The 14,450-nt window shown below is 41.9% G+C and overlaps 1 protein-coding gene across 6 annotated transcripts; it reads left to right on the forward strand.

The window, feature by feature from the left end:
• Positions 1–1,191: 1,191 nt before the first annotated feature.
• On the forward strand, positions 1,192–14,049 carry RBM17 (RNA binding motif protein 17). Of its 6 annotated transcripts, none has more exons than XM_042811376.1 (12): positions 1,192–1,262; positions 3,153–3,293; positions 4,638–4,754; positions 5,385–5,551; positions 6,615–6,712; positions 7,601–7,657; positions 9,990–10,131; positions 11,691–11,842; positions 12,510–12,586; positions 12,970–13,068; positions 13,571–13,643; positions 13,772–14,049. In XM_042811376.1, the coding sequence occupies exons 2-12, from the start codon at positions 3,171–3,173 to the stop codon at positions 13,873–13,875; spliced, it is 1,209 nt and encodes a 402-aa protein (XP_042667310.1). In that variant the 5' UTR covers positions 1,192–1,262; positions 3,153–3,170; the 3' UTR covers positions 13,876–14,049. The 6 variants fall into 6 exon arrangements, with proteins under 6 accessions (XP_042667310.1, XP_042667315.1, XP_042667316.1 ...); XM_042811381.1 differs by having other exon boundaries at positions 12,513–12,586; XM_042811382.1 differs by having other exon boundaries at positions 6,618–6,712.
• The last annotated feature ends 401 nt before the right edge of the window (positions 14,050–14,450 follow it).

Raw genomic sequence — 14,450 nt, forward strand, 5'->3', positions numbered from 1 at the left:
ACTTCAGCGTGGCTCCGAAAAGAGTCAATGGCATATTGTGAAATTGCAGGGACTATCACTCCATGCTCGATTGTTTCCAGAAAACATCACTGGGCAGTCCTAACCAAGTGCCCTGGCCATGCCAGAAGCCCCAGAAACACCGTTTCATTTCTGTCTGTGTAGGATTTTGCACTGGGGACACTCCGGTTGGTGGGAGTGGGCTCTACTGTCAGGCTTCTGGTTGCAGAGGGATGTCAGGAATGGCAGCGACTCCTCCTGCATCAGAAAGCAGCCTCCCCAACGCCACAGCGATGGGAGGAGACAGGACTGAGGTTGTCTCTGGAGGGGTCACTCCGTACTGGTGTATGCTGGGGCGAAACTGGGAGGGGAAGATGGAGGCAGAGAAGCCTGCACAGAAGGACCTGGGGGTCCTGATGGATGAAAAGCTTAACATGAGCCAGCAGTGTGCTCTTGCAGTTGGAAAGCAAATGGTATCCTGGGCTCCATCAGCAGAGGGGTGACCAGCAGGGACAGGGAGGTGACTGTCCCCCTCTGCTCTGCTCTTGTGAGGCCCCATCTGGAGTACTGTGTCCAGGTCTGGAGCCCCCAGTACAGGAAGGACAGGGAGCTGTTGGAGAGGGCCAGAGCAGAGCCACGAAGATGATCAGGGGACTGGAGCACCTCCCCTACGAAGGCAGGCTGAGGGAGCGGGGCTTGTTCAGCCCAGAGAAAAGGCGGCTGCAGGGTGACCTCATTGCAGCCTTTCAGTACCTAAAGGGAGCCTACAAACAGGAGGGGAATCAAGTCTTGGAAGGGGTAGATAATGCAGGACAAGGGGAAATGGTTTGAAGTTGAGCGAGGAAAGATGTAGATTGGATGTCAAGGAGAAATTCTTTACTATGAGTGGTGAGGTGCTGGAACAGGCTGCCCATAGAGGTTGTGGATGCCCCGTCCATCCCTGGAGGTGCTCAAGGCCAGACTGGATGGGGCCCTGGGCAGCCTGGTCTAGTATTAAATGTGGAGTTCGGTGGCCCTGCGTGAGGCAGGGGGTTTGGAGATTCCTGATCCTTGAGGTCCCTTCCAACCTTGGCCATTCTGCGAGGCGAGGGATGCTTCTCCCTCCTCCAGCCGCCAGGGGGCGCTACAACGGCGGCGCCGCCGCGGTGCGGTCGGCTCCCCATTGGCCGAGCGGAACGGGCGGCAGCGCGCAGGCGCAGACGCCGTGAGGGGGACTCGTTCCCGGCTGCCTCAGCGGCCGGCTCATGGCGGCGGCGCGGTGACGGGTGAGCAGCGGGCGGCTGGCCTTGGCCGGCACACCCCGCTTGGGAAACCTGCTCCGCGTCCCGAGGGTGCGGGTAGGGAAGGCATAGAGGTGGGTGGGGTAAGAGCGGGTCCTCTGCCGCGGGTTGCTCCTCTCAGAGGGGCGAAGGCCTAGCGTGGGGGGGGGTCGGGCCCCTCAGCCCCGCTGCGCGGCCTGTGTGCCTCACGGCCTCGGCCCTCTGCCCGCCTGCGGGGCAGGCTGTGCGTGGCTGGTTACAGGCTCTGTGTTTGCTGCCTCGGCCCCCGGTGTGCTGCAGCCCATCCCCTTCAAATTGGAGGTGCAAAGTCCTGTCTGTTTATACTTGTCCAGTAACGTACCCCAGGTGTGTGCTATCTGCCCCGGAGTAGCAGAACTCCTGCTTCACTGGTGTAGACAGTGATAGGACAAGGGGGAATGGTTTTAAGCTGAGGAAGGGAAGGTTTAGATTGGGCATTTGGGGGAGTTTCTTTACAGAGAGCAGTGAGGTGCTGGAACAGGCTGCCTAGAGAGGCTGTGGATGCTCCGTCCCCGGAGGTGTTGGAGGCCAGGTTGGATGGGGCTTAGGCAGCCTGGTCTAATACCAGATCTGTGTGGTGGCCCTGCCTGTGGTAGGGGGTTGGAACTTGATCCTTCCAACCCAAGCCATTCTGTGATTCAGACTGCACTTCCCTGCAGCAGTCAGGAATTTGTATTCTAACCTTGTTCTCACCCTGCCCACATCTTGTTCCCTTGTGCTGTGTTCCTGTATGTATGGTGCTCCTCGTGCAATAATCCTGTCTTCTCCAGTATCTTGCAGTGAACTCTGTTCTACCAAGCCCTGGCTGTTCCTATTCCACTGCAAGATAAAACCTCATTTGTTTGCATTTTATTTTTGCTGAGTGTGACCCCTTTGGGGCTTGCTGTCAGCTCTACCTGAGACTTTTCCCCTAAGTTTAAATGCATCTCAGATATATCTTTAGCAAAGAACACCTATGCTGAGTTCCCTGTCAGATCTGTGAAAGCAAGATCTTGCTGATGAATCTGTAGGATTTCACTGCAATCTGTTCATCAGTAATATTGCAGTAAATTAACAAACTGAAGCTCTTCGCTGAAGGGACTATAGTCCAGGCCTCATTGAGACAAAATAATGGCCTTACAGGTTATTCCACAGGTGGTGGATTTCTCTTTATATTCACATTTTTCTTTCTGCCTTTCATGCTAGATGAAGCAACACACAAGGTGATATATTTCATTTTGCGTTGCTGCTGATGTTGTTTTGCTAATTTTGTATAAATGTATGTCTGTGTATTTGCAAGGCCTTTAAGTGTTGTGAAAATACTCTGGCAAATAGAATTACAGTAAGATACCCTTTTTGAATGTGCAGGGAAGCAAAAAAGTAGCAGTATTTAAGCAGGTGAATGAAGTGTTGGTATGTTTGTGCATATCAATTTTAACATCAACAGAGAATAATTCTGTCTGGATCTGGAGGTTTTGAGGATTGTGATGCAGTTGATGTTGAATTTCATTGTAAATCTCCAAATATTGGTCTGGGTTACAGTGCAACTTCAGAGCTTGAAATGATTGATATATACGGCTGGAAGTGTAAACTTAGGATGTTTTTAACACCTATCAACTTTTGAAGAGTACTCATTGCCTTTGAAGTGGTTGTTTTTGCACAGTCTTACTTGTAGGTCCTGTATGTCTGCTACTGTGCAGCAAAAAAAAACCCAAAAACCAACAGTGTTATCGCTTGGAATTCTCTCTGGCTTGGAAAAAAAAAAAAAAAGGATATTTAAAATTTAAAGGCTACAAGACCAGGCGTACCCGAAATAGCAGCAGCTAGGCACTGGGCATAGTGGCATCATCTGATTTACCTTTTGTTGTTGTTTTCCAGTTTTAAATTGAAGAAAAAATGTCACTTTACGATGACTTGGGAGTTGAGACCAGCGATTCCAAAACAGAAGGCTGGTCTAAAAACTTCAAACTACTACAGTCTCAATTGCAGGTGAAGAAGGCAGCTTTGACTCAAGCAAAGGTATGGGCTCTTCCTAATTTTGCTTCCTGTTGTTAAATATTCTTTCATGCTCAGATCATTGAGAGTTCATGACCTTATAATACAGATTTGAGGTGATTTTGTCCTGTTGTCTGTGGGTTTCTAGCAAGGGGCCTCACAAAACAGGTGGGAGGCACAAAAGATGCATTTCCTTCAGGTCTGTTCAAGGAAGTATGGCAAGATGAAAATTAACAAAGAATTGGTGTTTGCTGTGAGCCTCAAATCTTGTTACTACTTGAGCCAAAAGCTGATCTTCACATTTAACATTGAAGATAATGAGGTTAATTATTTTTTTTCTTGTTTAAAGTGTAAGTAAAGATTGTGCTGCTCTTGAAAGTTGTCAGTGCTGCTTATTCTGGTCATTCTTTATAGAGTTATTACTTATATATCTGCATCGATTTATGCTTTCTGCTTGAAGGGCCTTAGGTGCTAAAGTACAAATCATTGTGTATTAGAAATTCTTAGAGAAACTGCGTGTGCATGGAAGGGAGAAGTAGTGCAAGCCAATTCCTTGAGCTTAAATTGCAACAGAGCTGTTTTCTGCTCTTTTATTGTGACAGTATTTCATCTCATGGCTTTACACAGTACTGTTATTCTGCTTTGATTCATGCAGGATATGTGTACATTCGTTGTGATCTGTAAGGTCTAGAGTGAGGTTACTTAAATACTGGTACAGATAGGAAATGATTACTGAGACATGGCAATTTTTCAGTTGAATTAATGCTGATTTACGCTGCTAAAATCGACAGCAGGATTTTGCTGTTAGTTGGAGCAGTGTGTGGGAATGAAATTTGAAATGGCTGCTGTGTTAGGTATTTTCTTTGTCTGTATGTGTGCAAATACCCAGGCTGGATGTGGCTTTGGGCAGCCTGGTCTGGTGGTTGGCGACCCTGCACATAGCAGGGGGTTGAAACTCCATGATCATTGTGGATCTTTTCAACCCAGGCCATTCTGTGATTCTATGAAATAGAACAGCAGTAATAAAACAGAGCAAGTTTGAAAAATGGAGAATATACATCAATATGTTTTACTGGATGGTAAAGCATGTGTTCAGAATAGGTTTAAGACCCTTCTTGAAAAAAATCTGCTAGGTTCAACCTGATCTGAAGAGATCCCCTGAGCTTCTAATGTGTGCTTTTCAACCTGGTGCAAAGCATTCACTTATCTGTGAATTTTAGTTGTGTGTTTTAGTGCATGCACAAGCAAAGTCTCTCTTGCTTAAAAAGAGGAAAGTGTGCTATTTTGTTATCTTATAGAAAGGAAACAAAAGATAAAAAATGGTTTTTGTAGCTTTTTTAGGCATTTTATGTTTTGGCCATTTTTCAGAGTCAGAGAACCAAGCAGACAACAGTACTTGCTCCAGTGATTGACCTGAAGCGAGGGAGTTCTTCTGATGAAAGACAGATCGTGGACACACCGCCTCATGTAGCAGCTGGGTTAAAGGTAAGAACCATTAACTAAAGAAGCAGATAGGCTCCATCAGCTAACAGATGTCTCTGAATTGGAATGTTTTGGCAGCCATCTGCATTTTATTTTTAAATGGTCTTTCTGAGTGCTAAAAGAACCGATTGTTTTCCAGAATTGGAATCTCAACTCACAGGTTCTTAAATTAATGAGCATTTCAGCTTTTTACAGATTTCTATGTGATGCTAATTTTAGGGTAGTATGGTTAGGTCGTGGTTGGACTCAATGATCTTTAAGGTCTTTTCCAACCTGAGTCATTCTAGTGATTCTATGATTCTGTACAACATGAAAGCATCCTGTTGAATGTACAATTAAAATAAAGCATTGCTCTTATCATATCTCTTCTGGACAGCTTCAAAATACTTTGCAAAATGGTGATTTGGTCAGGTAAATAATGAAGGTAATTGTAATTGCACCAGTGTTGGAACTGGCCTTGTGTAATGATACAAATGGTTATCACAGTGATACAGCTGTGATTGGAAGGAACCTTTGGAGGCCATCTGGTCCAACAGCTCTACTCAAGCAAGGACACGTGAAACAGGTTGCCCAGGACTGTGATTCTATGATGTCAGCTGACAAACGTCCCTGTTCTCCTTTTTCTCTTCCAAGGATCCCGTACCTAGTGGTTTTTCTGCAGGAGATGTATTGATTCCTCTGGCAGATGAGTATGATCCCATGTTTCCAAATGACTATGAAAAAGTGGTGAAGCGGCAAAGAGAGGAACGACAGAGGCAGCGTGAGCTGGAGAGGCAAAAGGAAATAGAAGAGAGAGAAAAGTAAGGCATTAATGTATGGCGAGTTGGCAGTTAGGTGAAGAATAGGCTGTTAAATGTACGTCTGTTTGGTTTTATCCCCCTGAAGAGTGTCAGGAAATTTCTTCAGGTTTAGCAAATAAGATTGTTTTTGAAGTGTTTCATGTCAGTAAAACCTGACATCAGAAATGCTTTCAACACTCAGAGATAAATCATCTTTTCTCTTTTCATGTACTTCACACTGACCTGTGAATTCATTCCAGTTTTAAAGGCATAGCTAGCACTGCCTTTATGAAGCATAGTTGCCAGTTACTTCATGTTCTGCATTCAGTTGAAGCATACTTTCTGTATTTATTTCTCTTTTGTTTCTGGCCAAAAGAAATCTTTAAGTAGCTCAGTGCTTTTTCTGTGGAATAAGAAATCTCTTTAATCTTATTAAAGGTTGAATGCAGATTCAAAGTTCTGTTGAAATAGGTGGTAAGACATCTGCCAGCCAGGAAATAAGATTACATTTGCTTATTCTAAGTGAAACTAATAAGCATTTTCATCGTAGTACGAATCATAAAGTCTGTGGAATTACACTGTTTAAGCATGAGGATTTTTTTTTTTTCATTAAAAACTGACTGATTAAATACTGCTTCAGATAGCCTTTGGTGGGGAATTTGAAAGGAATTTGAAATTTGAATTTCTCTTCAATGCAGGGTGATTAATTCATGTCTCTGCTACCTTGCTGTTGCTTGCATCCAGCACCTCTCCCATTATAGTCTGTCAGTGAGTGTCATCAGCTTGGGCTACATTTATTCATAGGCTTCTTCATTTCCATACTTTATCCTTGATTGATTTGCAGGTGGAAAACAATCTTGTTTTGAATCCATTTTCTATTTTACAAAAAAAAAAAAAAAGGATGAAAGCAAACCAGCAACAACAAAAAAAACCTGAAAGGGTGTTTACTTTCACTTTCATGGAAAACACATTATAAAATGCTAATCTGATTGGCCAAATGCCATTAAATTCACATGGCAAAGGCAGTATCATGAGTTAAAGCAGACTTGAATTGTTTCTTATCCTAACTTGCTGTGTCTCCTAGAAGACGTAAAGACAGACATGAAGCCAGTGGGTTTTCAAGAAGACCAGATCCAGATTCTGATGAAGATGAAGATTATGAAAGGGAGAGAAGAAAAAGAAGTAAGAGAGCTGTTTATTTTCTTAATAGGAGAAAAATGCAGGGAGGAGGAGGATACGGTCACAGTCCTGGTTTAATGTATTTTGTATTTCTCTTAGCTGAGAGGCATACTGTTAACATTCGAGCCATTGGAGTAAACCCATTATTTTATTACATTATCACTATTTTAATACAGTTTGTTCTTTTTTTCCTTGGAGGAGGTACATTCTCAATTATTTGTGGCTTTCCACTGGTTTGTCAGTACCTATTTTACCTTTATGCACGGTGTGGAATTCCAGGAGAGAAGGAAAGCGTGGAATAAAATGAAGCCACGAGAATCACTGTTGAGCTTTAGCTACTGGTGCTTACCATTGCTGGTGATTTGAATGCTCTTAGAACTAGTTAGCAAAATACGTGCTGGGATGATACCTTAGCACAAACAAAATGAAACTTCATTCTTCTCAACAACAACCATTTGAGTGAATAATTCAGGTCTGATTTATTTTAGAAAAGTAAATTTCTGACACGGGCATGGAAAATACTGGCTCTGCCTTGGAAGTCAGTGACTACCTTAAAATGCTGCATATTAAAATAGGGAAGGGGCTTTGTACCATTCTCTTATGTAAGTGTAGTCAAACTTGAGCAGAGTATTGGCTTAATTGAACTGTTTTAGGATTGAAGGTTTGCTTCCCTTGTAGCCTTTACTTTTGAAATTCTGTGCAATATATTGACTCTGGAAACAACATGCAGCACGTGACTGCAGTGTGATCTTCTTTGATGTGCTTTTCATTCATATTGCTCACACTCTTGCTGCTGCTTTTGGAGCCAGCAGCTGTGTTACACCTCAGTGCAGCTATTCCAAGCAGCGGAACATAATGACACAAACATGTTCTCTTCCATTTTACTCATAGGTATGGGAGGAGCTGCAATTGCACCACCTACATCTCTGGTTGAGAAGGACAAAGAACGTAAGTACAACAAAATCTTGTTCTCTGAAAGCAGTAGTATTTCTTAATTCTCACTCAGCTTTCTATTCAGTAAAGTCATCCTGCTATTCTTTTCAAGTGATTGTTTGTTGCCTGATTACTTATCCTAGTTTATTGTTGACTGCAGGGAGGCTGTGGGGAACCCATAATAATACTGTTTCCTGTCTCTATGCTAAAGGATTCTTTCTGTATGGCTGTAGAAGTGGTTTAGCAGGCTGCTCTGTTGTAACTGTGTCCAGTTATTCATTTGTGGTGTAAAAGAAGTGGTGTTGCAGAAAGGTGGATGAAAAACCTCAGTGGTATGAAGAGAGAATTCTTCCATTGCCCTTGGCTTTCAGAGGTGCTTTATGAATGACCCTTTTCTAAAGCAATCAGGCACTGCAAACGCAACTTTTAAAATCTTTGAGGGATAACCAAAGAACACTCAGAAGAATCCTCTTAAGCAGCTCTCATCTTTGTGTGAAAGCTGAAACGTTGAAGTTCTTACTTTAGAGGCAAAAGATAAGTTCCTATTTCCATTTTAATAGTAATAGATAATGCAAATAATATCTGTTGAAGAATTTCATGTGCAGAAGGGTTGTCCTCGATGAACTCAGGTTGAAGGTCGCAGTATTCCACTAGGTGGCAGACTCTTGCTGTAAGAGCAAAATGCTCAGGGCTCTTTTTGTATGTCTGATTAAGTTTTTAAGTGACACAATGTGCTGTTTGTTGTTTTATGTCCTTAAAAATAATTAAGCTGTGCACGTAAAGGACTTTGCAGATTTTATTTGAAAGAAGATTTAAAATAAAATAATGGAAGGTTGGCAGAGTAAGTGAGTGATATAATAGTGAAAGCATTTGAAGTGTGTAAACACTAGAAACAGAAATTGTCCTGAGTAAATAATTAGGAGCAATTGAGTAGAGTCAAGGAAAAATAAATATAGGCTGGAAATGTTAGAAATATCCTGAGGGGAGAGCTCTGTGAGATGAGCTTACAAAGAAATCTTTGTGCTGCTGGTTACTTGATACCCAAAGCTAGACTGGAAAAACCTCAGAAAACAGCGCTGTAGCAGAAGTGCAGCAGCAGTTCAGTCCATCTCGTGGCAGCCCACAGCTCTGCACTGGGGGCAGAGGGGCCAGCAGTGAGCTCTGTGACAGCAGCAGGGCCAGAGGGAACAGCACGGAGCTGGGGCAGGGGCTGTTAGGGAAAGCTTTGCACCAGAGGGTGGCACCAAGCTGCCAGAGTTCAAGAGGTGTTTGGACAATGCCCTCAGACCTAGGGTTTGGATTTTGGGTGGTCCTGGGTGGAGCCGAGAGGTGGACTCAAAGCCTTGTGAGTCCTTTCCAACTTGAGGTGCTCTGATTCTAGGTAGTATTTTCTTTTTCATCATCAGTGTTCTCAAACTTCACATATGACATAGTGGGAAAGATATAAATGGTAGTTCACAATAAGATAATTTAAAACAAATTCAGTTTAAAAGGCCCTAAATACACTCAAAAGTGTGTTCTGTGTGTTTTCTTCAGTGTACTGTAGGTTTTTTGTTGTGGGGCTTTTTTTTTTTTTTTTTTTACATTTTTCAGTTTGACTTCTCAGTGGAAGATAGTAATCTAATCTGGATGATGTGTGTCTCTTTCCCATTCTGTGTCAGTTCAGAAATTATCAGAGAGATCTGTATAAATATTTTGAGTTGTGCTGCTTCTTTTTTGGAAGACTGATTTCTCCTTTGTGTAAGTGTACAGTGTGCTTTCTTTACAGTCCTTTAGGCCTAAGATGTGTGTATTGACATAATGTCACAATTGTGTTCTGATGAATGGAACGTTGGGTTTGTTTGTCCCCTGTCTGGATAGACTCACTGTGGTGCAGGTGGCTGCTTAATGTTTTTCTCAGCTTGATAAGTAAGAAGTTAATGAATGTGCTACAGACTTACACATGCACAATGTGTATGTAAACTCATTATTTGTTCTGTGACAAAAATCCAGAATAACTCTAAGTTTAAATCTTGGGGCAAGGGGAAGAAGATAAGGCGGTGTTAAAGCTCTGTGTGCATAGGAAACGTTCTTCTGGTTTGGGTTTATGTGAAAGAGGTTTTTGTATAAAGCAGAAAAGGTACAGTTTGCAAGTATAGGCCCTGGGCAGCCTGGTCTAGTATCTAGGGTTGGTGGCCGTGCCTGTGGCAGGGGGGAGGTGAGATTCATGATCCTTGAGGTCCCTTCGAACCCTGTGATTCTGTGATAGAGATCTTTCTCTAAATGAGCTGAAATTGAAAGCATCGTATTGTAGCATTTGTAACATGCAGCACATTTTAGTGACAAAGCAAATGTCTCTTTTCTTCAGCTGTAGCATCGTTCCCATACGAAGATGAGTCAAGACCTCGGGCACCATCTTCCAAAGCAGCCATTCCTCCTCCAGTGTACGATGAGCCAGACAGACCTCGTAGCCCCACAGGACCTAGCAACTCATTCCTTGCTAACATGGGGTAAATGTTTGACATATTTACACTTGGTGGAAAAAAGCATTAGAAGGTGACAGGAATGGAAAGTTAAAATAGTTTTCAGTAAGGTAAATAACACATTGTGTGTATATGGTTAGCCTGAGTGCAAGTAGACAGAACTGACAGGATACAGAAAAAGCAGTGGATTGACTTGAATGAGAGAACTGCATTTGAGAGAGCTGTGTTTTCAAGACAAGTTCTGAAGCCACGTTCCTGCATGAAGCGTTTATGGGTTGTACAATCCAAGCTAATGTAGTCTGCAGGAAAGCAAAGGTGGCTTGTCAGTTCCACTAGGTTTCTTTTCCAGCCTTGTCCTAATTTTGTTATGTGCCTATTTCAACTGCAGTTCATTTCTTCAGACATTCAAAGCATATTTGCACGAGTGTGGGAGCAGCTGTGGTTGCAAATCTGTCCGTTTACTTTTCTGCCTGGCGTCCTTGTTGTGTGTGATGCTTGTGTTTCTACAGTGGGTAGCAAAGTGAAGTCAAATGTATAGTTAAAAATAGCCCTGAGACCTCATTTGAAAGGTGTCATGGTTAGCTGTGTGCTCTCTTCTCAGTCATACTGGGTGTTGCAGAAGTGCAGATTTGATGTGATCCAAACTGGATGCAGGACGAAATGCAGCCATAAAAGCGTAGTTTATTACACTGTTACACTGCATTTATTTTTGGAGAAGTTTTTTTCAATCCATTTTTCAATAGAAACGTCATTTTTCTGGGCAGTGTTTAAAAAAAATAATCAAACAACAACAAACCATGGAACTGAAGTAATACTGGGGAACACATTGAGGTATTGCTACCTCCTCTGTTTAGCACTGCACTGGGAACTTCACTTCATTGAAGGAGGTGCTGCTATAGAAAATGTTTTGTCTATACAATTGACTACTGTTTATCCTGTTATCCTGGCTTAATGTTTCAGCTTTCAACCATTATGTAGCCAGGCCTTTGTATATGTCATGTAGTCACTGATCCAGTGTTTTCTGTGCAATCTTAAATGCCTCTTGGTGAATGGAGGTGACTTAGTGTAGATTATTTACTGTGGTGTGAATTACTGTAGCATGACATTTCTTTCATGCCTTGGCTTAGCCAGCTGTGTGCTCCAAAGTAATGCCAATGAAGATGGTATTTTTAATAGATTGGAGATTATTACCTGAGTAAGCTCTTGAAAATTCAGAAAGAAGAGCTGTGTCAATTAATACTGAGAATATCCAGGTTTGTCATAGGAAGTGCTGGCAAAACCATGTGATTTGGACCTTATGCACACTTCAAAACAGTAGGTAGTATAATGTGATCTAATGTGGGAAGCAGATGGTTCCACATTAGGTTCCACCTTTTCTCTCAGGCTTTTGATACCAGCCACTGACAGAGATCAGAAACTGGACTAAATGGACTTTGGCATGATGTGTGACTTGCTCTGCTACTAGAACCTTGAATGTGTTTGGAAAAGTGTGAGCAACTTTTGAGTACTTGCACACTCTGGAGAAGTGCAGTGACAACACTGTTTTAAGAAACCTTTACTAACCGATTTTTCTTTCCTTTTTGCAGAGGGACAGTGGCTCATAAAATCATGCAGAAGTATGGTTTCAGAGAGGGCCAAGGGCTGGGAAAGCACGAACAGGGGCTGAGCACAGCACTCTCTGTAGAGAAAACTAGCAAGAGGGGTGGCAAGATCATTGTTGGAGATGCTACAGAGAAAGGTAATGTTGTCTTGCACCAATAAGTTTGTGAAAGTGATAGTGGGAAATAATAGTTTGTGCTCAGTGGAAGCTCCTGGATTTTTGTTAGCTATTAGTTCTAGCAGAAAATTCTGCTTAATTGGAACAATGCCTCATGCTCTTTTTTGTGGAAACTTCCCTTTATAACATTCTTTTAAAGTGATCTATTAATTATTTTATTTTAGCTCATCCTCCCTTATTAGCCATCCTTCTTTAGTGTTTGTAACCTTCTATCTGTATATTCACTTCAGTGCTGTATTCCTGCTGGCTTTTTCCCTATCATGTGCTTTAGATAATGTCCTCATTTCCCTGCTGTTGCTTGCATCTCCACTTACTGGAACAGCACTTCTGCCTGAACACAAGTGTTGGAAGTCAGGAGATCTGGTTTTTAATTCTTAGAGGATCTGATGCAGTTTTAAACTCATGAATGATTTCCCTGAAGGAAATAGCACGTTGTCTGTGATCTTTGTAGCAGTGATTTTTGTGCATACTGTCCTTCCAAGAAGCGACAAGATCTCTTCCTACCTGTACAAAACTATACTTAATGGCCTTTGTTTCACTGTTTGCTAACAGTAAAAAGCTGATTAAAGCCTTCATATGAGCATTAGTCTAAAATGGTTTCATGATTAACTTTTTTTTCTCTTCCTAGCAGATGCAACCAAGAAAGCAGATTCTAATCCATTGACTGAGATACTGAAATGCCCAACTAAAGTGGTCTTACTAAGGGTAAGTTGTGTCTTGGTATTTCCACCGTACATAACTGATTTCAATGCTAAAACCTGCATTCCTGTTACGGTTACTCTGTGCAGTTTGGACAATTCTGAACTGCACCTAGGTGGTGCTCTCTGTGTTGTGGTGAAAATGTATGCTTTCCTTTGATACAATTTGTGACTGTAAATCAACATTAGTTTAGGTTATGCAGCGACCATGTCACAGTGTCTTAGTATTAGGGAACTGCCTGGGCTCTGGAATGTGACAAAATGATTCTTGACCTGATAAACAATAGCTTAAATTATTCATAGTCACAGTTGCATGCATCTGTGATTTATCTACATTATTATCTATGCAGGCTGCATCCAATGACTTAGGTTTATTGTTTAAACTTTCAGAATATGGTGGGTGCAGGTGAGGTGGATGAAGATCTAGAAGTTGAAACTAAGGAAGAATGTGAAAAATATGGCAAGGTTGGGAAATGTGTCATCTTTGAGGTAAGACAGAATCGTTCTCCCGTTCTGGCTATTCCAAAAGTGAACTGGCCGTTTGTCTTTAATGACTGGCACACTGCTGCTGTGAAGGAGCAGCATAGATTAGAGGATTTCAAAGGGTCCTTTGTTGTGTTGTGATTCTATGTTTCCAATTTTTGTAAAGTGCAAACTCTGAATGTCAGAAATAGCAAAGTCCTTGAGTGTTGTGTTTTTGGAACCTTTTTTAGTTCCTTCTGCTAAATTAATCTTTTACTTTGAGATGCTTATAAGTTTAGATTACTGAAACTTTTCACCCTAGCTGATTTGAAAGGTTTCCATAGAGAAGCAGGACCCAAGTTCAGCAGTCTTCAACCTCCCTTTGGCAACTGGAGAATTGAATTATATTGGCTTAATTTTACATTCTACTTTTGCGAAAAAGCACTTCATAGAACAGTGGTTTTGTTGCTATTCTAATCAGATCTGCTGGGTTGTTTTTTTTTGTTGTTGTTTTTGGGTTTTCTCTCAGATTCCTGGTGCCCCTGATGATGAAGCTGTAAGAATATTTTTGGAGTTTGAACGGGTTGAGTCTGCAATTAAAGGTAGGTTACTAAACTGTGTCGTATGAATTTCAGTGTTCACCTCAAAGAGATCAAAGTCTCAGTCATTAGACTCAAATTTTTAGTCACTGAATTGCTGCTTGCTGACCTGTTTTTTGTTGCAATTATAGCTGTTGTGGATCTAAATGGAAGATACTTTGGCGGCCGAGTGGTGAAGGCTTGTTTCTACAACCTGGACAAGTTCAGAGTACTGGATCTGGCAGAGCAAGTTTGATTTTAAAAATCTAGCTCGAGGTGTCACTGTTTTGGCAATCGTGTTTTCAGCAGTAGGCTGGGAAAAAAGAAGAGAAAGTAGCTTTCCTAGCAGACTGGAAACAAGCCTCATTGAATGGATTTTTCGCATTCGTTGTGACTTCATTTTTTGTAATATAAAGCCCTTTGAAATTAAGATTCACGTCTGTGTGTTTTTGAATTGCACAATTCTGCTTATTGCTCTGGGAATCCTTGGTTTTTTGAACTTTTCATCCATGACTTCATTATTTTGAAAACCAACTGCTGAGGAAATGCTTTGTCTGTATTCCTGTTTTCCTTGTTCTGGTGCTTCTTCACAGTTTCCTGATCAGCATCCACAGTAAGTGGGAAGCTCTAGAAAAGGACTGTGTGCTATTATGCTTCTCTTTCCTGATATTTCTCTTGCTTGTCAGTCCTCCATCCCTTCACACGGGAGTGATCTGGGGTTGTTGGGCAGTTGGCAGATAGTTGTGTTTTTTTTTTTTTTTTTTTTTTTTTTTTTTTTTTACTTCAGCACAATATTTTCTATGCCAGAATGGAGACTAAAGTAACAAGGAG

Source organism: Centrocercus urophasianus, unplaced genomic scaffold (genome assembly GCF_019232065.1).
Source record: "Centrocercus urophasianus isolate 14NV4802_14NV808 unplaced genomic scaffold, USGS_Curo_1.0 seq_1295, whole genome shotgun sequence".
Lineage (NCBI taxonomy): Eukaryota > Metazoa > Chordata > Aves > Galliformes > Phasianidae > Centrocercus > Centrocercus urophasianus.

What these genes read in the sequence shown, in the direction of transcription:
- RBM17 (XM_042811376.1), top strand. Translation starts at nt 3,171, where the DNA reads ATGTCACTTTACGATGACTTGGGAGTTGAGACCAGCGATTCCAAAACA. An exon ending in ATGTAGCAGCTGGGTTAAAG is followed by an intron (nt 4,755 to 5,384) that starts GTAAGAACCATT and finishes TTCTCTTCCAAG; the next exon opens with GATCCCGTACCTAGTGGTTT. An exon ending in CTAAAGTGGTCTTACTAAGG is followed by an intron (nt 12,587 to 12,969) that starts GTAAGTTGTGTC and finishes TTAAACTTTCAG; the next exon opens with AATATGGTGGGTGCAGGTGA.